Source organism: Phyllostomus discolor, chromosome 6 (genome assembly GCF_004126475.2).
Source record: "Phyllostomus discolor isolate MPI-MPIP mPhyDis1 chromosome 6, mPhyDis1.pri.v3, whole genome shotgun sequence".
Lineage (NCBI taxonomy): Eukaryota > Metazoa > Chordata > Mammalia > Chiroptera > Phyllostomidae > Phyllostomus > Phyllostomus discolor.
The window spans coordinates 94,967,612-94,992,996 of record NC_040908.2 but is presented as its reverse complement, the minus strand read 5'-3'; the positions used below and the strand labels follow the sequence as shown (position 1 = coordinate 94,992,996).

The 25,385-nt window shown below is 42.1% G+C and overlaps 1 protein-coding gene across 1 annotated transcript; it reads left to right on the top strand.

Moving 5' to 3' along the window:
* Positions 1-1,716: 1,716 nt before the first annotated feature.
* LOC114498815 (transmembrane 4 L6 family member 1-like) lies at positions 1,717-24,991 on the top strand. The gene is given in 9 exon segments (XM_028514860.2): positions 1,717-1,760; positions 2,597-2,676; positions 2,679-2,752; positions 2,754-2,768; positions 5,391-5,573; positions 9,794-9,859; positions 11,367-11,512; positions 24,476-24,662; positions 24,827-24,991. Coding segments are annotated over 9 exon segments (816 nt in total). The 3' UTR covers positions 24,848-24,991.
* Positions 24,992-25,385: the final 394 nt, after the last annotated feature.

Here is a 25,385-nt window from a genome sequence, read left to right as displayed (position 1 = left end):
CTTTGCATACAGTTCTTACCTCTCCAGGGTTTTGTGTTCTCACAAGGTCCAGACTCCCTCTAATGGTTATATTTGGTTACAAGAGAGTTCCTCAAATTCACCCAGAAATCTGGTCTGATCTGTCCCTTGGAGGGACATTTAGAATGGATGAATAGGATGTGGACTAACAGACCTTGTGGTACCTTGTGATATTCTTGAGTACTAAAGCCCCCAAAAGGGTAAAGTTTATTTCAAATTTATCTCAACAGATCTTCAGAAAAGGAGTCAAAATACATTTCTAAAGCATACATAAAAGCTATTCAGTAAGTTCAGTAGCGAGGCTGAGTTGATGAGACTTTCATGCTTGAACCAGAAGAGTAATGAATTTACAGATGGACATTAGACATTAGACAGAGTCATGGGACCTCAGAGCTGTGAGAGAACCTGACATCCACCTAGGCGAGCTGCCCATTTGCTCAGTTCTCTCGACCACACCCTGTCAAGGGACCCGGCCAGCCTCCCTCAGCCTGGGGTTATGTCAGTGCTGACGGTAAACAAGCTCCTGCTGCAAAACTGGACAGGAAGCTCCCATCATCTCTTTTTATTTAAAAAATATGTATATAATTTCAATTCCCTATTTAATTAATTATCAAGTTTATTAAAGGTAAATGAATTATACATATGTAGTTTGTGCTTTAGAATCCCAAACAACAACTAATAAATGCAAAATTACTATTTCTGAAGTTATTTTAAAATTTGGGTCTTCAGTGTCAATTCTGAAGGTGGTCAAACAGGACTGCTCTTTAGTCAGGAAGGATCGTACCTGTGTTTGTCTCTGTCCCCTCCTGGAAATGTCTTCCAAAGACACATAAAATAATTGAAAAGACCTAAAAAACAGGAGATGGCAGAATAGGGAATGTCAATTTACCAACAAGTGTGGTCCTGGCTTAGTCATCAGAGAGAAAGCTGACCTCTAAACGTCTGCAGAGGATACTGATGTGGGTGCAATGGTATTCAGCCCTACAACCTGAAAAGGCTCAGGAACCATAGTTTTCCATTCGGAAGGTGGGGATGGAGGATAGAGCTGACAAGATCTTGTGGCATGAGCATCCATCCCCTAGGGTCTCTGTATCCAGCAGGCAGACAAGAAAAAAAAAAGAGGATGGAGAATCCCACATAAGGAATTATTATGAACAGCATGTCCAGGGACTTTCTGCAGATGACAGGCAGTGTCAGGGAGGCCTGAGGGCCCAGAATAAACTCTGGTTGGATGGCCCAAGATCAGAAAGTCAGCTCAGTGCCATAGGAAGAGCTAAAAAATGAAAACCTTGAACTTTTTTTTTCATTCCACTGATCTTGCAGCTCAGATCTTCTCTGATCCTGTCTCCCCAACTGAATAATGAAGAAAAAAACATCTGTACTGTTAGCTCCTCACAGTTGCTGAAAGGACAGTCTGGGCATGGCATTGGAAAGCATTTTGCTAAAACCTACAATAGGTTATAAATTACAGTGCAGTTAGACCTTGGGAGCCAGGTATCTGATTATAGAATCACTTGATTCCACTTTCTCAGAGGTTTAGTAACACACTGGTGGTCACTGTGGAGGAAAAATAAAACTTGGTGCCTTACTAAAGGGAAATGTGTTCTCATGGGCAGGAAGGGGTGACAGCCAGGCCAAAGACAAAGAGGCCATTCTCCTGCAGCCACTATTGGTCACTGACTGCGAAAGTCGAGATAGATGCAGAGCAGAGCCATTTGGGGCTCATCTCACTGGGTGATCAGGTAACCAGATTCCTGGCATTGTGCCCCAAGTGGTTACACTTCATCCATCTCTTGCTGTGTTAATATCACAGCCTTGGGGGCCAGAGGAATGGGTGAAAGAGAGGACCTCATTGACCAGCCATTTTCTGTCCTTGCCAGCTGAAGCACCAAGTCCAGCCAGAAAACCAAACCCTTCCAGGACACCCCACTGCCCAGCAATGTGGGGTGTGATTGGTCAACAGTCCAGGTCCTTGAGCAGGGTTACGGTGGGATGATAAAGTGATGCTCCAATCCCCCAGTCAATAACACATGTGTTTCCCACATGTGTTTATGCAGGGCTGGTGGGCCCACCCTTCCTGCCACAGCCAGAGCAATCACATCCCTACACCCTCCTCCATCTCAGCTCAGTGGAAACACATCTGCCAGGAAAACTCTTCAGAGGTTATCAGGAGTGACCCAGAGTGGGGAGCAGAGCACAGTAAATGAACACCTTTGCGGCTGGGTGGCTGGGCTCCTCCCCTGGGGCCGCCTGGCAGGGGAGGCAGTGCCAGCTCTTACTGGGGGAATTTGAGCCACTTTGCCCAGCCTGGGGGCAGCAGGAGAGAGGTGGGGCCAGACAGGAAAAGGGGAGCCCCTGTGTCTCAGAATCCAGCATGCCATAGTGCTGAGTGACCTCAGAGGGGCCTAGAAAGGTTTTGGGCCTCAACCTCCAAAGTGACAAAGGACTTTCTCATTGAGGGGGCTTTGGGAAAGAGTACACGGCAGTGGTTAGATGCTTAAAGTGTCTTGTAAAGTGGGTGCCTGGGATTCGTTGCTGTCTGACATCTATTGAGTGTTTACTTTGTGTCTTCTGAAAGGTGGAAGGATCCAGAGCCTGCCCAGAAACTTCCAGCAGCTGAGATAGAAGATTCTCCGGAACTGCAACACGGCCTGCAGGGGCTTTTCCTGCTGCTGGCCTGGTAGGGCCAGGGTGGCTTGCCCAGAAGAGGCTCCCCAGTGTGCCTGTGCCCCAGCCCCCCCACTGACCAGGTACTGGGTTGACGGGTGTGTGTGTGTGTGTTTCTGCTTAAGGATGGACCAGACTGGTGTTGAAAAGCAAGTGCCACAGATTGGCCTAAAAGTCTCAGTGTGGCAACCAGGCTGTCCAAACCCAAACTTAGGGTACAATTTTCCAACAAGTATGAATATGACTCTTTGCGGGGCATGAGGATGATGATTTGAAATGAAGTCTCTGATTAAGGAACTCAAGGGGTTGTGATTGTTCCACCTGTTGAGGCCAAAGCCATGGGAACTGGATAGATTCAGAAAATGAACTGCCTCATTGCACGCTGTGTGGTCTCACAAGTTCCTTGGCTTCTCTGAGCTTCAGAATGTGTCCAGCAGCAAATGCATTAAATGGGTATAATAATTATGTCCCTGGAATGGAGCTACTGAAGAATCAAATGAAACCATGCCTGTGAACCTAACTGTGACTATTTTTTGTTATTATTTCCATCTCCCTAGCTGTACAACCTTGAACAAAAAATTTTAACTCCTTGGGACTACGCTTCCTAGGAAATGAATAGGTTGGATTTCTAAAGGGTTTTAGCATCTCTAACATTCTCTGCCAAGACCCAAGAGGATGATCAGCTTCCTATAGTTTAATTAAGTGCCAGTTTTAGGTGCTGCACAGTCCCCCTTTCCAAATGTGGCCCCAGTCTCCACCCACCCTCCCTTCTTGTTAAGAATATATGTGATTTTCCTGGAGGGTGAGCACAACTGTATTCACTGAAGCAAGAGCTGTGACATCAGATGTTAAGTAGAAATAGGGGCTGTTGGTTTTGTACTCTTTTACAGCATGTAAGAAGTTTCAACAGCTCTGGCTTCTCAGTTCTCCCAGCTGCTACTCATCTGCCCTAACTGGGAATACTTGGAAGTGGATTTGGGCAGACAGACATTTGAGTGCCAAGTCTGTTATTTACTACTGGGGGGATCTGGAATTTTATTTGACTTCTATAATACTGTTTTCTCATGGAGCTATGGAGCTATTACCTCATGGGGATGTTCTGAGGATCAGATGAAGTAATGTGTATAATGTGCCTTAGGCAATAGCAAGTAGTTGTATGTGTTGTTGCACATTGTCCAGCATTCTTTCCCTCTGAGAGTTAAATTTTCATTATCTCAGCTGTTAGTGATCATAATGGGGCATGAGGTCAACAGTTTCAATTTCCTTCATGCAAATAAAGGAGCCAGAGACAGCAGCCCATTCAGGCATTACTGTGTTTTTCAGACCATAAGACTCACGTAGGATTTAGAGGAGGAAAATAGGGAAAAAAATTTTTGAAGCAAAAAATGTGGTAAAATATTTATTAACATGAATAACATAATATTTCACCAATGTAAATGTAAACAGAATTTAACAGCAGCATTAAGATCCATTATTTCTCCCAAATTTGATGGGGGGGTGGTGTGGGGAGGAGGGCAGAAAAAGTGTGTCTTATAGTCTGAAAAATACAGTAGCTTTCTGCAGCCCTGAATTTAGACAGCAGAGGGAAATAAGACCCCAAGCATTGCCATCCCACTTAAGCCATTGTTCATTAATAACTATCTGAAGCATCTGTGGGAGTGGAAAGCTAAGTGCAGACATTTCTCAGTATTTCCCCGAAAGAGCAGTCCCTGGCCATGCAAATTACCACAGGTTTCCCACTGTGGGAAGGGCCAGTAAGGGCACCAGGTCTCCATGTCTGGTAACCAGGGTGGTGAATGAGCTTCTATTCAAGAACCAGCCAATAATCTCGGCATGAATCTGAGTGGAGAATGGCACAAAGAGGTGTTAGGAGAGCTCCACCTAACACGAAACTGGAACACTTCCCCAGGTCACAGAGTCATGTTCCACAGGCTTCTCTTGCAGCCTTCATCTGACAAATGTATTACTGACTTTAATCTCATGTATGGTTGAGTGCAGTGGAAAGTAAGATGCAAAACCTTTCCGTCTCTCCATGTTCCTTCTTCCTGGCTTGTCTGAAATCTCCAGGTTCAGTAAACTTAATTGACAAAGACAATGAGAAAAGAAGTTTTCCATATAAATAAAATGAGAGGCCAAGATGATTCCAATCTCCTTGTATGAGAGCATTTTGAATACATTATGTTATTTTCATCCTTTCACTGATCTCACAAGGGAAATGCTATGGTTAATCCCATTTTACATGAGGAAATTGAGGTGAGAGAGGTTAAATAACTTGCCCAAGTTCACACAGCTGCTATGTGGTGAAGCCAGAGTTTAGACCCAGGACCTAGTTCGTAATCACTATGGGAATACTTCTGGGAGTCGATGAAAGAACCAGAAGTTTAAGAATCAGCAGTTTTCTAAACATGACCTCAGTCCACCAGTACTTTAAAGAAAGCCTATGGAACATCTACTACGAGCCAGCTACTTTCACATTGATTTTACTTTTTTGTCCATACACCACCAACTAGGAGGCGGGTGTTTTCTCTGCTTTACAGAGGAAACTGAGGTTCAGAGAGATGACTTGGCTTCCCAGGCCACACCGCCTCCCAGTGGTGAATGTGGGCATGACACCTTGTTCTTGGGGCTCTGGGGCCAGTGCCCTCTCTCCTGATTCTGCAGTGGCCTGAGTGGCAGCTTCTGCTTGTCTTCTCTCTCTCTTCCAGGGAGGATTCACCATGTGCTCTGAAACTGGCTCCAGGTACATGGGCATGATGCTCTTGCCCTTGGCCACCACAGCCATCATTGCCAACCTCCTGCTGTACTTTCCCAATGGGCAGGTACTGGAGCCTGCCAAGATCACAGACTTGGTCTGGTTTTTCCATGGCTTTCTTGGAGCTGGACTCTTGGTAAGAGTGAGGTTTAGCTAGCTCACCTCCTTGAGATGAAGGGTGGTCCCTAAGCACCCTGCAAGTCATAGAACAATCATCTCATCTTGACGCCACCTTTCCTGGGCCCCCAGAACATGGCTGGCTGCTCTTCCTCTGTACCCACAACATGGGATTCATAAACAACTTCCACATTGTACTGACAAGCCATACAGCAGGCATCTTTCTGTTTCCTTCCTTCCCCCATTAGGGCTACACACTCCTTCAGTACAGAGTCCAAGTCTCATTAGTCTTTGTCCTCTAAGTGCCTACTCAGTCAAGTGCCAGCTGAGACTGGAGCTTAATATGTGGCTGTTAACTGCATGAAAGATACACTTTATAAAATTTACAATAACTGAGCATTTGTCACGGTCATCAGGTTTAAAGATGACCATTTGAAAGATAAATTATGTTACTCCCATCAAGGCTTCCCTTGCTGGGAGTTAGCAAACTTTTTCTGTAAAAGGCCAGATGGTAAATTATTTCTGAGCGATGTAGTCTCTTTTTTTAACTTCCCAGCTCCGTAGTCTTGAGGCAAAAGCAGGCATAGACAATATGTAAGCAAGTGGGTATGGCTATATTCCAGCAAAACTACTTGTAAAACAAGCCACTGGCTGGATTTAGCCCACATGTGTTAGTTTGTTACCCTCTAAGGTAGGCATTGAGTGTTTTCCTTCCTTTCTGCCTTTGTTTCATCTGGCTCCTCCTTTCCCAGTAGTCCCTTTTGAAAAGATCATTTGATTATGTGAGTAGGTACTCAATAAATGGATGAATGCATGGGGCATAAAGAAGTCTCAGAAAAAGGTGGCTACTTCCCTTTCTGCTTCTGGTCCACACACAGTATTAGACACAGTTATGTCTTAAGGTGCAGCCACCTGCCCTTCCCATCCACGGCAGAGGGTGGGCCTTCCTGAATAAGAGAACATCTAAAGCAGCAATACCTGGGTCAAGGTTGTCTGTTTCTCAACTCAGAGCACTTCCTACAGGGCAGCACAGATTGAAGACTGAGAAGTAACAGACCCTGCTCAGATTATGAGTCTGCCTTGACACTGCTATATGACCTCCCTGAGCTGCAGGGTAAGGAAAATCACACCATCTCACACGAAGGTGGAGACACTAAATGAGATCATGTATGCAAAGTGCCCCCACATGACTGACAACCAGTAAAATGCAATCAGTCCTCTTCCCTGGTTCAAATCACTAGCTCTTCCACTATCTCTGTGGATCCAGCCCAGTACCTCATGGCTGCCTCTTCCCTTCACTGCCTATGTCTGCAGGACAGGTTTGCATTTCTCAACTCCACCACCAAGAAAATCCCTAAACTCACTCTGATCAACTCTAGTATATATAGGAACATCAATGCCCAACTTCTCTCAAAATATAAATGAGCAAAGATAGTTATTATTGAAAAGAATTGAGTAGCTTGAGATCTGGGTTTGCTAATAGCAAAATCTCAGAGAATTTATTGAAACAGAGAGCTTCAGAGGGAAAACATTCTCTGATCAGGAGGAAAACAGAGGGGAGCCTGGCTCAGTCAGGGATGTGACACCCTGTTTCCACAGCATCCCTCAACACCAGCTGGCTTGTCCAAACCTTGCTCCAGCTTTCCAACAAAACCTCTCAGAATCTCCTAGGAAAAAAAAAATAGTTACACTGTATATTCCCAGTGAGGTGGGAATAACATAAACAGGACAGAACTAGTCCCTGAAGTTACATAAAGTAAAAAAGAAGAGCCAGTCTTCCTTTCTCTTTTTTCTTTCTCTCCCCTCTCCCCTTTTCTTTCTTGATTTTTTTTCAGTCTTTAGTGTCTCCTTTGTGTTCCTATGGGCGTGGCTCTAGGGCAAACTAAAGCAGTGGCCTTGGGGTTGGAGAGGAGATGTTGTATTTGATCTGGGAGGTCTTAGGCACAACACTGTATCATTCTAAAGTTTCTGTAAAATGAGTATATCAATAATAGCTATCTCCTATGGTTATGGTTAGCATTGTATGGGCTCATGTAGAGAGCACCCAGTCCCAAGTCTGCCTCATGGGTAGTGTTCATTCAATGGTAGTCATAAGAGAATTGGAGTAAGGGGGAATCAAACCATCTTTGTACCTTGTGTTACAGAGTCAGATACACCCACTGCCACTATAAAGAGAGAGCTGATAACCAGGCAAACTCAGCACACTCCTCTCCAGCACAGTGGACACACAGTGCCAAATCCTAAACCCGTGGTTTTCCTTTTACTAGATGCCATGTACACCCCAGCTCTCATCAAGGTTTCACAAAATTTGCACACCAGCTGGGAGTTTGGTGTGGTGTCTGTGTATTATGTTTACAGGGGTATCCAAAAGCATACCAGGGGTATGCTTTAGGCATCTCTGGGCCACACTGGTAGAAGAAGAGTTGTCTTGGGCCACACATGAAATACATTGCAACACATAATCACAAAAAAATCTCTTAATATTTTAAGTAAATTTACAATTTTGTGTTGGGCCACATTCATAACCATCCTGGGCTGCATGCAGCTTGAGGACCACAGGTGGGAGAGTCCTGCTTCACAGTGACTTGGATACTCTGGGGAGGGGTATGTGTCCACCATTTCTTCACAGACCCCACCACTCCTTAATATATTATACATGTATATATATACATATATATGTATATATATAAATTTATTTTATTTTATTTTTTAACCTAAAATTACCTGCAGAGCCTCTAAAGTCATGTGAGTTTGTATCCTCATCCCCTCACACCTGGCCTCAGACTATCGTCTTTTAACATTAACCACACATCTATCAAATTTTCCTCAACATACGTCTTAGTCACCTTGATGGGGACTGAGGACTAGCAATCTTTCAGATGCTGGCATCAGGAAACACATTACCAACCCTTTCTTGGGACGAGGTGATTTTTTTTTCAAGTTAAGTACATCTATTGTGTATTTATTTCCTGTTCTGGCACATGGTCCTGTCATGCCAGTACACTTTCAGCCACCTACCCCACACTGACAGAATAGGGAAATGTCACCACACATTTCACCATCGTGTCATTGGGTCTGATTTGGTATTGGACATTGGGTTAAGAGTTGCTGAGCCCCATAGCTCAGAGCCCATTGAGGAGAAGGAGAAAGTGGTGTGCTCAATGCACCAGGACAGATTGTTAAGAAGGGAGGAACCATTCATTTTAGCTGGCGGAGGTCACTGAAAATGACAGAAAGGCGATGTGGTGTCCCATGGTTGCTGTAATAAATTACCACAAACTTGGTGGCTTAAAACATCACAAATTTATTCTCTCACAGTTTTTAAGGCCAGAGTTCTAACTCAATGTGCTGGTAGAGCCCCATGTTCTGTGCTCTGGGGGAAAATCCATTCCCTGCCTTTTCCAGCTGCCAGTGGCTGCTGGCATTCCCTGACTTGTGGCTGCATCAGGCCAATCTCTGCCTCCATTTTCACACACTCTGACTCTGCCTTCTCCCCTGGGTGTTGTTTTCTCAAAACTGTGTTATTGTATTTAAGGACCACCCAGAATAAACTCCTATTGAGATTTTAATTTAGCCTTGGTTGGCTGGCTTAATTGGTTGGAGTGTCATCCCATATACCAAAGCATTGTGAGTTCAATCCTGGGTTGGAGCACATACCTGGGTTGCAGCACATACCTAGGTTGCAGTTTGAACCCCTGCTGGGGCACATGCAGGGTTGGGGGCAACTGATCGATGTTTTTCTCTCACATCAATGTTTCTTTCTTTCTCTCACTCTTTCTCTATAAAATTAATAGACATGTCCTTAGGTGAGGATTTTTAAAAAAGATCCTACATTGTTAGTCATATAAGGTAATATTCACAGGTCCCAGAAATTGGAAATGAATATATATTTTGGTTTGGGAGGGGGCAATTGATTAGCCTGCTACAGGAGATAATATTGAAACTGATCCTCTGAGGGTAGAGTTTACCTGATGGCGAAGGTTGTAAGGCATATTCAAGGTCCAGGGGCACGAAAGGCCTGGAAGGCCATAAGCTGTTGTGTCAGTAGTTCTGAATGGGGAGGTGGCACCATGAAGCGCTCATGTTCACAAAGCCCAAGGCCTATGTTGTGCTCTACAGGCTGTGAGGAATCAAATAGCTAGACACACTGTCAAACCCTGTTGCCAAAAATGTATCATCCCCTTCGTTACAAGAAATTGTTTTTCTTTCTTTTTTGTTTGTTTGTTTGTTTTGCCACAGGTTATGGTGCCAGCACTAATGCTGTTGAGAGGAGGTGGGGAGGGCTGCTGTACTTACAGATGTGGAGTAAGTTCTGTGGACGCTACAGAATGCTTGACGTTATTCCTACCCCCTCTCACCCCCAAAGGGCTTATTTCCTAGGCCATGTGCTTTGGCTCCTTTGAAGGACAGACTGTGCACCAAAGCTCCCTTCAATGCACAGTGATATTATATGGGGTTCTAGACAATAAAGGCCTTAGAAGAAACAATCTTAGAGAGGATTTGGGGAGAGTAATTTGCAGTGAACACAAAGCCGATGAGCTCTGGTAGACCAACCTGCTGGTTTGGTTGTTTGTGTTTCTGTCTGTCTATATGTCTGTCTGTGGGGAGGTCTAGGACTCTTACAACCTTTCAGTTTCCTATTTTCCTGGTAGCTAATGGGGTAACACATCATAGGACTGAGATTCAAGCAAGAAGGGACACTGAAGATTGTACTGTCAAAAATATTTTCACAGGGATTCTCAAAATGTTCTATGAAGAACAAAAAGCTGCCGCTCTAATAAGTTCATCCATTATGTGTTTATTTCTTGTTCCTGATCTTGTCCCCAGGCAAAAGCTGTCCATTTTTTTTTTTTACATTTCTAGTTCACACACCATCTCATTTCTTTTTTATGCTTGAAAAGTTCCCTGTCCCAACCATTGTAGCTTCTAGTCAGACCCTCCACAGAGAACTTAGACCCATGTTGCCTGAGACCCATCTCCAAGGAGCCCCCTGAGTCATTCCATCAGCTCCATTGACCCCTACCCTCACTCCCTGTGGTAAGAAAGACACAACATGGATGTGCCAGGAATAAAAACTTATGCTCTGAAACAAAAAAGTCCTTCAGCTTTGCCCCAATTCATTACTATGCTAATATGCCAGGTCACCATTCCTTGACACTTACCTCGCTGCGACACTTACCCAGCCACCACCCAGTCGACGTATTTATGGAGTTTGTACACAGTACAACCTTCAGTTGGTCACTGACTCAGGCATTAAAAAAACAATGATTCATTTACTCACCCAACCATACAACCAGTATTTACTGAACACCAAACACCAGAGTGGCAAATAAGTATCATTTAGAGTGCCAACGTCAATTGATCAGTCACTCCATTTGAAAATGACCACGAGGTCTCATCTAGGATTGGGGGAAATGAATGCTGAGGTCAATTACTGATGTGTACCAAGAGTGCAGATGGGGGGATTGACAACACACATATTTTATGCACCAGGCAGTGTGTAGGCACAGGGGTGAGGGGTCAGTGTGAATAAATGACATTTCCCACTCACAGTTCAGTGGTGGATTACTTCATTCTTTAGAATTGTAACTGGGGTAGATAAATGGACACAGGGTGTCTCAGCTCCATCACCCATTTATTTTGTACATTTGGCAAGCAAAACAAGGACATCTACTTGGTCTGACATCTGCAAGAAAAGATTTAGATTCTCTTCAATTTGCCAGAAAACTCAGGGGATGCATCTTGAAAAGCTGACTTCCCACCATCTTCCTCCCCATTGCTGCACTGAATTTCTGACTGTGTTCCATTGCAGATGCTGTTTCCTGTACTTCTGACCATACAGGGCACTCTAGGGGCTGTGTACTGTGTGGTCATTTCTTCACTAGGTTTGCTCAGTGGCCCCTTGTGTGACACAGGCAGTGGAAACTACACCTACCCTTTCAGGAATGACAGCCTGGAGTGAGTACCATTCATGGTCTTGGGTCAGTGTCTAATATCTAATGATGATACAGCTGATGACCACAAAGAGTAAGTGCTCTCAGTATTGACCATCCAGTAATGGGGCAAGGTACTTTCATTCATACCTAGTGTCTTGTTCCTCTCTTCACAACTGCTCACCTGCTCCCCAATCAGTAATCTCCAGGAGGTGATTAGCCAAGGCAAGAAGTGCCTGTGAATTATGCAGTTCACCCATATATATTCATTATATAATAATAATGAATATTATTATTATTCATTATAATACCTGACTTCATTAACCGCAAGTATTAAACTCAACTGAGTATGTGCTGAGGGCCTGACTAGTACTTCCTAGGCAGTCATAAGAGAAGGGGATGTAAAGGAAGGATAAGACAACTTGCCTATTTGCAAGTAGCTCACAATTGAATTGTGAAGACATAATTGACAAATCTGGAGTTGAACAAATATCCTGAAATCGCTGGACCTATGGTGATGCACATTTAGTTTCCTCGTGGGATACAGAAAGAGACCCAACACCAATTGATTGAAAAAGACCCTGCTTCTCCTCTCATTTCATATTCTCTACCTGGCAGATTGCATCCATCCCCATGGGTTTTGGAGTCATCCAACTATCCATGTAAATAATCCCCAACATCTATCTCAAGCCTACATTTTCTGAATTCTTGACCCAAATATCTAATTACCTCCTTAAAATTTCCTCTTGAACATCTCACAGTATTTCAATATTAATATATCCAAAATCTTTATGTCCATAAATATTTTGTCACTCATTCCAATCCTATTAAATGTCACCTTAAAGCCAAGTTATCTTTGATTATTCTCCCTTCTCACTTCTCATGTTAAATCCATTACCAAAACTTGATAATTCTACCTTGACAATAACCTTGAATATACATTGGTCTTTACCTGGTCTGTTATCACCCCGTTCCCAATCTCCAATACCATCTACTTCCTCTCGTCTAATAGCCTTCTGACAAATACCTGTTGGGGGAGGTCATCAAGATGTGACCACTAACTGACACTAAGCTGGACCCTGGCAATTGGAAGCTCCTCAGCCCCTTCCTTGTCGGTGAAATGTGTACACACTTGAATTCCCCACTCCCACAAACTATTCCAAGGATACAGCCTGAAGAGAACAATGTGAAGTGGAGACTATCTGGACAGTACATATGACAATCCAGTTAGGGCCTCTCTATAAAAACTTTTAAGATTCTGAAGAGTGGGTGTGGAGAACTACTACTCATCTTGTGGCCATTCAATGCAAGTATTGTAACTAAAGTCCTTTGCTTGTTAAACCTGCCACCTACTAACTAATCTTTGGTGGTCTTCCCTTTTCTTTAGCCTCTCCCTACACTTCCTCTGCAGGGGCTGGTTTCAGGTTTCACTTGGGAATCTCCTGGCCAGGTTTAGGAAGCAACAGTATCCCAGCTCTATTTAGTTTTTCAATCTTTTTGCCATATATTAGGCAGAAGGGTTTTATAAAATGTAAAGATGCTGATAAGGCAAAGACATTTTTACATTTAAAGAACTTGTAATCTCATTGGGAACTCAATAAATATGGATATGAATGTGGGTGAAGGTAGAATTAGGCACAAATGTAAAATACAGGGTCTGGCATAAGTAACGCTTGTTTGAGCGTTGTCCATAGGGTAATAAGATGGGTGTAATAAGTTATAGTTTTAATTGGAACATTTCACCTAAAATGTCATATGGTGTGCTTGAGTGTGATGTTATGTACAGAATTACATGCTTATGACTTTTTAATAAAAGATTTTGTAATAAAAAGGGGTGTTAATGTGTCGGGTCCTGCACAGTTCTGTAAAATATGGCCTGATAACCAATTCCATTTGCTTTTCCCTCAAGAAGTACACTCTAATTCCAAAATTCCTTACAGTTTTTGAGCACATGCTGTTTCTTTTTATAATTTATTGCACTCCTCTCAGCTGCTGTCCCCTGAAAGACCAGGTGACTCCAGCTTTCCCTATAAATCTTCTCCAGCTAATCTAGACCTCTAGACTTCTTCTTTCTATGATAATGATTATGATATAACTAAAATATATTGCCTGCTACATGGCAGGCAATGGGCTAATACCTTATCTAATCTTCCCAACCACTTTATAGTATCAGTGCCACATTTTATGTTTTTATTATTATTTTTTTGATGGCATATGACTATTTGGAAATGGAGTCTTTGCAGGTCACACTAGATTAGATGAGGTCACACTACATTAGACCAGGCTCTAAATCTAATGTCTTTTTAAAAATATATTTTATTGATTATGCTATTACAGTTGTCCCATTTTCCCCCTTTATTCCCCTCTGCCCTGCATATCCCCTTGTACCAGCCTTCCCTCCCACCCTTAGTTCATGCCCATGGGTTGTACATATAAATACTTTGGCTTCTCCATTTCCTATACTATTCTTAAACACCACAGCCTTATTTTATACATGCCATCTATGCTTCTTTTTCCCTGTACTTTGTTCCCCATTCTCCCCCATGCCTCTCCCCACTGATAAGCCCCCATGTGATCTCCATTTCTGTGATTCTGTTCCTGTTGTAGTTGTTTGCTTAGTTAGTTAGTTTGTTTTTTTTAGGTTCATTTGTTGAGAGCTGTGTTTGTTGTCATTTTACTGTTCATAGTTTTGATCTTTTTCTTAGATAAGTCCCTTTAACATTTCATATAATAAGGCCTTGGTGATGATGAACTCCTTTAACTTGACCTTATCTGGGAAGCACTTTATCTGCCCTTCCATTCTAAATGATAGCTTTGCTGGAGAGAGTAATCTTAGACATAGGTCATTGCCTTTCATGACTTTTGATACTTCTTTCTGGCCCCTTCTTGCCTGCAAGGTTTCTTTTGAGAAATCAGCTGATAGTCTTATGAGAATTCTTCTGTAGGTAGCTGTCTTATTTTCTCTTGCTGCTTTTAAAATTCTCTCCTTATTTTTAATCTTGGGTAATGAAATTAAGATGTGCCTTGGTGTGTGCTTCCTTGGGTCCAACTTCTCTGGGACTCTCTGAGCTTCCTGGACTTATTTCCTTTGCCAGATTGGGACGGGTCTCCTTCATTACTTTTTCAAATAAGTTTTCAATTTCTTGCTATTCCTCTTCTCCTTCTGGAACCCCTATGATTTGAGTGTTGGAACATTTAAAGTTGTCCCAGAGGTTCCTAAGCCTCTCCTATTTTTTTTTTTTTTTGAATTTTTGTTTCTTCATTCTATTCTAGTTGAATGTTTATTTCTTCCTTCTGATCCAAATTGTTAATTTGAGTCCTGGTTTCCTCCTCTTCATAGTTGGTTCCCTGTATAGTTTTTCTTTATTCCACTTAGCATAAGTTTCACTTATTCCTCTATTTTGTGACCACTCTCAACCATTTCTATGAAAATTCACATTACCAGTGTTTTGAACTTTGCACCTGATAGGGTGGCTATCTCTTTATTACTTAGTTGTTGTTGTTTTTCCAGAGCTTTGATCTGTTCTTTCATTTGGGATATTTTTGTTTTTGGTCTTGGCACACCTGTTATGTACTAAGGGGATGAGTCTTAGGTATTCAACAGGGTGGGGCAACCCATCTTGCTGTGTTGTGTTGTTGTACATGGAGGAGGGATCTGAGAGGAAACAATGCCACTTGTTTGACTCTCGCCGGCTTTCAGTCACTTCCTCTGCAACTCACAAGCAAATTGGGCCCTTCTGGTGCTGATTCCTAGGTGTACATTCTAGGTCCCTGTGGATCTCTCTGATGGACTCTCCTTTGAGTCTGGGAGTTTCTTTCACTGTCGCAACCCCCACAGATTTCTTCAGTCAGAGGTTTTGAGGCTATTATTATCCCGCGCTGGAACCCTGGACTGTGCAGTCTGTCTCTCTCCCCAGTTTTTTCTCCTGGTTTATCTGCACAGAAATGTGGAATCACCTGGTCTGCCAGCTGCCACTTACCCACCCAGGTCCTCCAGTTGCCGCCCTGCCATGAGTCCTCTCTGCCCAGGTTGCCTGTCACCACCCCTCCCACTGGTCTGGATGATTGTTTCTTCTTTAACTCCTTTATTGTTGGACTTCCGTACAGTTGGGTTTTCTATCATTTCTGGTTGCTTTTTGTTTTTAAATTTGTTGTCCTTGTTTTGGTTGTGCAAAGAGTCACAGTGTAGCTACTGAATTTTTCAGACTGTAAGACACACCAGACCATAAGATGCACCTAGGTTTTAGAGAAGGAAAATAGGCGGAAAATTTTGAAGCAAAAAATGTTGTAAAATATTTAATAACATAAATAACATAGGCTGCTGCTTTTCCCCACGCTGCCCCCACCCCCTGTGAGCCAGGTAAGCTACCTTTGGACTGTAAGACACACCCCCTTTTCCTCCCAAATTTGGGGAGGGATTGCATCTTATAGTCTGGAAAACACAGTATCTATGGCTCCATTTTGGATGTAAGTCCCTTTTTTAATTGATTATTTAGAGAGAGAGAGATAAATTTTTGTTGTTCCACTTTATTTTTTAACTTTCTTGACATTATTTATTATATATGAAGTTTAACAATGTTAGAAAATTATTTTATTGTTGTTCAAGTACAGTTGTCTGTATTTATTCCCCTCACAATTCCTCCCCCCTCACTGCAGCCGTCCCAACCTCCTTCCCCTGCTTTCACCCCCTTACTTGGTTTTGTCCATGTGTCCTTTATCATTATTTCTGAAAACCCTTCCACCCTTGTCCCCCATTATCCCCTCCTACCTCCTCTCTGGTTAGTGTCAGATTGTTCTTAACTTCAATGTATCTGATTATATTTTGCTTGCTTGTTCGTTTTGTTGATTAGGTTCCAGTTAAAGATGAGATCATATGGTATTTGTCTCTCACTGCCTGGCCTATTTCACTTAGCATAATGCTCTCCAGTTCCATCCATGCTGTCACAGAGGGCAGGAGCTCCTTCTTTCTTTCTGCTGTGTAGTGTTCTATTGTGTAAATGTACCACAGTTTTTTGATCTGTTCATTTACTTATGGGCACTTAGGTTGCTTCCAGCACTTGCCTATTGTAAATTGTGCTGCTATGAACACTGGCATTCATAGGTTCTTTTGAATTGGCATTTCGGGGTTCTTAGGATATAATCCTAACAGTGTAATTGCTGGGTTAAAAGGCAGTTTCATTTTTCATCTTCTGAGGAAATTCCATACTGTTTTTCATAGTGGTTGCACCAGTCTGCATTCCATCAACAGTGCACTAGGGTTCCCTCTTCTCCACATCCTAGCCAACACTTGTTGTTTTTTATTTGTTTGTGATGGGCATTCTGACCAGTGTGAAGTGGTATTTCATTGTGGTTTTAATTTGCATCTCTCTGATGGCTAGTGATGCTGAGCATCTTTTCATGTCTCTGGGCCCTCTGTGCGTCCTCCTTAGAGAAGTGTCTGTTGAGGTTCTTTGCCCATTTTTTAATTAGGTTGTTTGTCTTCTTGTAGTGGAGTCATGTGAATTCTTTATATATTTTGGAGATCAAACCCTTGTTTGAGGTATCATTGGCAAATATGTTTTCCCATATAGTTGGTTCTCTTTTCATTTTAATGCTGTTTTCTTTAGCCATGCAGAAGCTTTTTAACTTGATGAGGTCCATTTCTTTATTCTTTCTTTTATGTCCCTTGCTCTAGGGGAAATATCAGTGAAAATATTGCTGCATGGAATGTCTGAGATTTTCCTGCCTATGTTTTTCTCTAGGACTTTTATGGTGTCATGACTTATATTTATATAAGTCTTTTGTCCACCTTGAATTTATTTTTGTCTCTGGTGTAAGTTTGTGATTGAGTTTCATTTTTTTTGCATGTAGCTGTCCAGATCTCCCTACACCATTTGTTGAAGAGACTATTGTTACTTCATTTTATGCTTCTGCCCCCTTTGTCAAATATTAATTGACCATAGAGACTTAGGTTTATTTCTGGGCTCTCTGTTCCATTCCACTGGTCCATGTGCCTGTTTTTACGCCAGTACCACACTGTTTTGATTACAGTGGCCTCGTAATACAGTTATCAGGTATTGTGATCCATACTACTCTGTTCTTCTTTCTCAAAATTTTGCACCTATTCAGGGTCATTTATGGTTCCACATAAATCTTTGAAATGTTTGTTCTATATCTGTGAAATATGTCACTGATACTTTCACAGGGATTGTGTGGAATCTATAAATTGCCTTGGGTAGTATGGACATTTTGATGATGTTAATTATTCCAATCTATGAGCATGGTACATTCTTCCATTTGTTCGTGTCTTCCTTAATTTTTTTCTTCGGTGCAGTGTAGTTTTCTGCATATAGGTCTTTTACCTCCTTGGTTAGGTTTATTCCTAGGTAATTTATTTTTCTTTTTACTATAGCAAATGGGATTTTTTCCTGATTTCTGTTTCTAATATTTCATTGTTTGTATACAAAAATGCCCTTGATTTCTGAATATTGACTTTGTATCCCACTGTTTTTCCAAATTCACTTATTAGGTTGTGCAGTTTTTTGGTGGAGTCTATAAGATTTTCTATGTACACTATCATGTCATCTGCAAACAGTGACAATTTTGCTTCCTCCTTTCCAACTTGGATGCCATTTATTTCTTTTTCTTGTCTGATCTCTATGGCTAGGACTTCCAATAATATGGTGAATAGGAGTGGTGAAAGTGGACATCCTTGTCTTGTTCCTGATCTTAATGAGAAAAGTTTTAGTTTTTGCCCTTGCGTATGATGTTGGCTGCCAGTTTTTCATATATTGCCTTTATTATGTTGAGGAATGCTCCATCTATTCCCACTTTGCTGAATGTTTTTATCATAAATGGGTGCTGTTCCTTATCAAATGCTTTTCCCACATCTATTGATATGATCATGTGATTTTTTGTCTTTTCTTTTGTTTATGTGATGTATTACATTTATCATTTTGTGAATTTTGTACCATCCTTGCATCTCTGGGATGAGTCCCACTTGGTTATGGTGTATGGTCTTTGTAATATATTGCTGAATGTGGTTTGCTAATATTTTGTTGAGAATTTTAGTGTTTATGTTTATCAGTGATATTGGCCTGAAGTTTTCTCTCTTTGTTATGTCTTTATCTGGTTTTGGGATCAGGGCGATTCTGGCTTCATAAGAAGAGTTTGGGAGTCTTCTTGGATTTTTTGGAATAGTCTGTGAAAGATAGGGGATCTTCCTTAAATACTTTGTAAAATTCTCCTGTGAAACTGTCCAGTCCAGGGCTTTTGTGTGTTGGGAGTTTTTGATTACTGCTTCAATTTTGTCAGCTGTTATTGGTCTGTTCAGTCTTTCTGCTTCATCTTCATTTAGTTTTAGAAAATTATTTTTCTAGAAATTTGTCCATTTCATCTAGGTTTTCCAATTTCTTGGCATATAGTTCTTCATAGTAATTTCTTACAATCCTTTGTATTTCTGTGGTATTAGTGGTAATCTCTCATTTTTCATATCTGATTGTGTTTATTTGGGCCCTCTCTCATTTTTTCTTGATGAGTCTGCTTAAAGGCTTGTTGATTTTGTTTATCTTTTCAAAGAACCAGCTCCTGAATTCATTGATACTTAGAATTGTGCTTTTAGTCTCTATGTCATTTAATTCTGCTCTGATCTTGGTTATTTCCTGCCTTCTACTTGCTCTGGGCTGTCTTTGTTGTTGGTCCTTGAATTCTTGTAGGTGTAGGTTTAGGTTGGTTGTTTGAAATGTTTCTATCTTTTTTAGGTAGGCCTGTATCACTATGAACTTCCCTCTCAGGACTGCCTTTGCTGTGTCCCATGTTTTGGGTTATTGTGAGTTCGTTTTCTTTTGTTTCCAGAAACTTGTTGACTTCTTCCTTGATCTCACTCTTGGCCCATTCATTGTTTAATAGCATGGTATTCAATCTCCATGAGTTTGAGTGTTTTTGAGTTTTTTCCTTGATGTTGGTTCCTAGTTTCAGTCCCTTGTGGTCAGAGAAAATGCTTGATATAATTTCAAGTTTCTTGAATGTGTTGAGGTTTGTTTTGTGTCCTATCATGTGATCTATCTTTGAAAATGTTCCATGTACATTCGAAAAGAATGTATATTTTGCTTCTTTGGGATGAAAGACTCTCTATATATCATTAAGTCCATTTCATCTAGGACATTGTACAATGCCACAATATCTTTGTTGATATTTTCTTTGGAAGATCTATCTATTTTCGACAGTGGGATGTTGAAATCCCCTACTATAATTGTGTTGCTGTTGATATCTTTCTTCAAGTCCTTCAAGATTGTCTTTATGTATTTTGGTGCTGCTATGTTGGGTGCAATATATATTTGTAATGTTTATGTCTTCTTGATGGATTCTTCCCTTGAGTATTATGAAGTGACCTTCTGGGTCTTCTTTGAAGTCTATTTTGTCTGATATGACTATTGCTACCCCGGCCTTTTTTTTCTGTCCATGTGTTTGGAATATTTGTTTCCATCTCTTCACTTTCAGTCTGTGTAGGTCTTTTTTCCAAGGTGGGTTTCTTGTAGACAGCATGTGTGTGAGTCGTGATTTCTTACTCATTCAGCTATTCTATGTCTTTTGATTGAAGCATTTAATCCATTTATGTTTAAGGTTATTATTGATAGGTACTTATTCATTGCCATTTTACTTCCTTCATACCTGCATTCCTCTCTATCTTTCTCTTTTTTCCCTTTCTTAAAGCAGTCCCTTTAGCATCTCTTGCAGAGCTGGTTTGGAGGAGGTATATTCCTTGCCTTCTTTTGTCTGGGAAACTCCTTATTTGGCCTTCCATTTTAATTGAGAGCCTTGCTGGATAGAGTAGTCTTCATTGCAGGCCTTTGTTTTCCATTACTTGGAATGTTTCTTGCCAATCTCTTCTGGCTTGTAGCATTTCCATTGAGAAGTCAGCTGCTGGTCTTATGCGGGCTCCCTTGTATGTTACTTTCTGTTTCTCCCTTGCTGCCTCCAAGATTCTCTCTTTGTCTTGGAATTTTGCCATTTCAATTGTGATGTGTCTTGGACTGATCCTCTTTGGGTTCCTCCTGATTGGGACTCTCTGTGTTTCCTGGGTTTCTGTAACTATTTCTCTCATCAAATTAGGGAAGTTTTCCATCATTACTTTTTCAAACAGTTTTTCCATCCCTTGCTCTTCTTCTTCTCCTTCTGGTATCCCTATTGTATGGGTATTATTGCACTTCATGTTGTCTTACAGTTCTCTTAACACTTCTTTGTTATTTCTGAGTCTCTTTTCCTTTTCTTGCTCTCTATGGGAGTTTTTTCTAGCTTGTCCTCCAGCTCACTGATTTGATCCTCTGCTTCATTGATCCTGCTTTTGATTCCTATTACTGTGTTCTTCAGTTCAGAAATTGTATTCTTCATTTCCTCTTGGCCCTTGTTGATAGTTTCTATTTCCTTTTTCATGTTGATATAGTTTGCAGTGAGTTTATTGTAGATTTCCTGTAGTTTCTGGTAATTATCAGAGAGCGCATTAAGCTTCCTTATAACTATTACTTTGAACTCAGTATCTGATAGTTGAGTTGCCTCTATTTCATTTAGCATTCTTTCTAAGGATTCTTCCTTTCCTTTCATTTGGGGTTTGTTTCTTTGTCTTCCCATTGCTTGTGAGACTCTTCTTGTTAGCCTCTGCTTCTTAAATTGATCTGTTCTGACTCTGGGTTTGTAGTGTGAACTTCTATGGCAGGAGACTTGTGATATTCAGTGGTGCAGTCTCCTTGATTGCCTGAACTTGCTGTTCTTGGGATGCCATTTATGTTGACTCTCTGGATGTATTTGGGTTTTGATTGTTGTTGGATTTTTCTTTGGTGGGTCCTTCTCCTCCAGCTCATTGACAGAGGGTCACTCTGCACACCACATCTTGTATTCTGTTATACAGGTGTAGACAGGTTGTGTTGAAGCTGGTTCTTTTATTGGTCCAAGGCTATGAGGCTTCGCTTTCGCTATTACTGAGTTGTTTTGTTTGTTCTGGGTTCTTTCTCCACCACTTAGTTGTAATTCCAGATTGGTCTTGGGTGGAGGTTAGTATGGCTTCCACTCACTCCTCCACCATCTTCCTTTATTATCTGTTGGTGGTTCCTTTGTTGGTGGATTCTCTCTTCCAGCAGGTATATTGGTGTTCACAGTTCCCACCTACTCTTTAATGTGACCAGTTGGAAGGGGGAGACAAAATGGATTAAGACTGTGGGATTGTATTCTATGAGATTTAAAGTACAAACACATAGAGAAGAGATAGGAGATCCTTTGGATAAGTATAGGGTTAACCATATTTCACCGAACTAGACAGTTTTTACAGAGGGTGGAAAAGAGGTAGGACTCTTGTTAGGAGGGGAAGAATTTTGAGTTGAATCCAGAAAACAGAGTGCTTGTGGGAGGTGAGATTATGAGATATAGTGAGAGTAAAGGATAGAAAATAGGTGTAGTGTGTGAGAGAAGAGAGTTAACCACAGTAGTAATAAAGTTCCAGAAGACAGTGAAATGAGCTAAGATCCAGGTGGGGTGCTGTATAGTATTTGCAATTGTATGGAACAACAATTATTTACAATAATACTGGAACAACAATCATATGACAGAATCTATGTGATCTGAATACCAAGAATAGGAAGTACATGACCTAGAATAGTGTTCTATGAGAACACAAGTAAAGTGAAAGAAGGAAAATTAAAAATATACTATGAAAGAAAGAACAAGAAAAATCAGTCAAACAATGCAATCAAACAAACTAGTAAAATTAAGACTACTAAACAGAAATAAGAGAAATAAAAAATACTAATAAAATAAAAGAAGTAAAAATAATGAAAATAATAATAACACAAATAAACAGTAACTTGCAACTTCTCTGGAATAGAAAAGTGAAATTTGTCTCAGTTTCTCAGTTGTTGGGACGATCCCTCTTTGGGTCTGACTTTGGTCCTTTCACAGCTCCAGGTCTTATTGTCTCACTTGTGGGCAGGGGGTGGGGAATGTTCCAGAAAGAAAGAAAGAAAAATCCTCCTGCTGGCTTTAAACTAGCCAAGTGAATTCTGCTGGTCTTCCTGGCTGCAAAAGGCTGAGGGGTTTGGGTTTGCTTTTCTCCCTTCCTGTTGTTTTGCAGGGATGAGGGCCAGGTCTGGGCCACACTCTTCACAGTTGCCCAGCCTCCAGCCCAGTTCCTCATTCACTGATCGGTTCCCAGTTCCCTTCTGCACCAGGCCTACCCCTTCAGTCCACCAGTTGTGCTGTCCTTGAGGTGCACCAACTAGGGGCAACTCACATACCACCTTCTCACTATTTGCTGTTTTAGGTGCTAGGCGCTCTCAAAGTCTCTTCAGGGTAGTTCGGCTCTCCCACTGAGTTAAGTCTTTCTGGGGACTGCTGGCTCCCTGAGTCCTGCAGCTCTCTTCTGTTGGGGCAGGGGGTGCCTCTTCCTTCCTTTTAGCGAGCCAGTCCTCCTGGCAGGGCAGTGGCACTGCCTTGGCTGGGGTGGCGGCTGTGGGCTCATGGCCTTCACTTCTGTGAAGGGGTGGGGGTGCAGCCAAGGGGTGGCAGGGGTGGGTGTGGGTCCATGGCTTCCACTGCTGCTGACCTCCACTGCTGCTGTGGTGGAGTTGGGCATGCACCACTTGGGTGGCAGCTACGGTGTTGGGCATGGTGTGGGGGCCAATGGTGAAGGTGGGTACCTTCTGCTGCTGCAGCTGATGGGAGGGCAGGACCCTGGCTGGGGTCGTCGTGGCAGGGGTGGGCTGGCTGCTGAGGCTCTGGTGGCTGTGGGGGCACAGCCAGCAAGGTGGGGGCTGCCCCTGTGGGAGAATTCTCTGAATAGCCACCAAGAGCCTTTTTGTTTTTAACAAATTCTTCCTGTTCAAGCCTGCCACTCCTAACAAGTGCCCAGCCTCTCTCACAGCCCAACTTTCCAACCAGACCGGAGACTATCTTGGTCAGGGTCCATCATGGCCCAATTCTTCTCCCTTCTCCAGGCATTATTTGGCTCCCCAATTTCTCTGGTAATGACTGAGCTGGTGTCCACAGTCTCAGTGGGTACACTGACTCTGTGCGTTTGCCCCTTTGTCTTTATTCCCCTCAGTGACTTCAAGCACCCAGGTCCCTCCCAGTGTTTCTCAAACCTTATTTGGCAAGGGAGGGAGCCATTGACCCAGCTCTCACCCAAGAATCCTGTGGCAGACTTGGTGGGCTCCAGGCCTGGAGCTGCAGCCGCCCTGGTCCCTGGGAGCTTATTGTCCCAAAGCAATCTCCTTTCCATCTGATTTTTCAATGTCTTCTACAATTTTTGGTCTCCAATCTTCATATTTGCTAGGATATTTTTGGCTGTTCACTCTGTTTTCTCAAAGGATCAGCTAGGTGTTCCACCTGTGCGAAGGGAGAAGTAGACTGCACTCCCACCTATCTCACTGCCATCTTAGGAATTTCTGTTGTTCCACTTTATGCATTTATTGGTTGCTTCTTGTATGGGCTCCCACTAGAGTTCGAACCCCCATCTTTGATGCATAAGGATGATGCTATAACCAACTGTGATACCCACCCAGGGCCCCAACCCCATCTTACATATACAGAATCTGATGTACAGAAACATTCAGGAAAGTTATGTAGAACTTTTTAGTGAGGAAACTGGAGTTAGGTCCTAGGTCTGTGGTACTTTCGTGCCCAAGTTTTTAACCACTCCTACTGCCTCTGAGACCCTTATAGCAGCAGTTAAAATCTTGTAGCCTAGAATTTCCCACTTCTTCACATGCTCTCTTGTGTGGCTATGTCTGTTTCCACAATGCCTTGTTGAGATATTGTGCTATCAGAGGGAAAGACGATGTGTTCAATCTCTCCACCAATGGACAATAATAAAGCTGCTGTCTTTAGGAAGATAGAGCAAAGAAGACCATAAAGCTTTGTAATCTCCTGTGTTAGATTAGTGCCTGTCACACACTTGTAAATATCAGCCCCCTCCATTTACTGTCACTTAAATCCAGATTCATTTTTTCTTCTGTCCGGGCAGAGACAACTACTTATTCAACCAGCCTACCTGGGAAACTTGCCAAGAGCCTGAGCACATCGTCCTGTGGAATGTGGTCTTGTTCTCCATCCTCCTAGGGATCGGCATTATAGAAGCTGTGCTTTGCCTTAGCCAAGTTGTCAGTGGGCTCTGTGATGTCTACTGTGGTACCTGCATCCGGAAAGGACAGGTCAGTGTTTCCAGAACCTATGAATTTTCAGGTAACTTCTCTGACCTGATCCACACTGTCTCTCTCCTGCCTAACCCCACATTCCCAAAGGTAAGCCAGTAACTAGGAAATGCCTTCTGGACTGTAGAACTTCATTTGCCACTTTGGGTTTAATTTTCTTTCAGGTGAACATAACTGGCTTATGATTGTCCTAAGAAATTACAAGTGATTGACAGACGAATGAGAGCTCCCCAGATTTCAGAAGGACTGGATTTGATGAATGTCAATCTCCAGAGTTCTGAGAAGCTGAGAAAAAATGCCCTCGACTTCCTTACCAAAGTAGGTTTTCATAAAAGGACAACAGTTTCAAAAACTTCATCAACTTTGCAAAAGTCATAGGGATGTACAATAGAAGTAAAAATAATAGTATAATAATAAATGCTTAAATGTATTCAGTGGTTATTATACTCCAGGCCCTGTGCTAAGCACTTTATCTACATTATTTCAGGTAATCCTATTAAGCAAGTGGCATCATAATGTCATATTGCAGAGAGAGGTTCATTACTTATCTGAAGTCAATGAATTTAAGTTTTGAATTTGAACCTGATTCCAACACTTGTATTCTAGACCATACTCCAGTGGAGCTCAGGGTTTGCTGCTTAGATATTAACTAGTTCCCTGGATTGTAATAGGTGCTATTCATTTACCCAAAAAAGGGACAGTGGTGACTCTTTGGTGAAATTA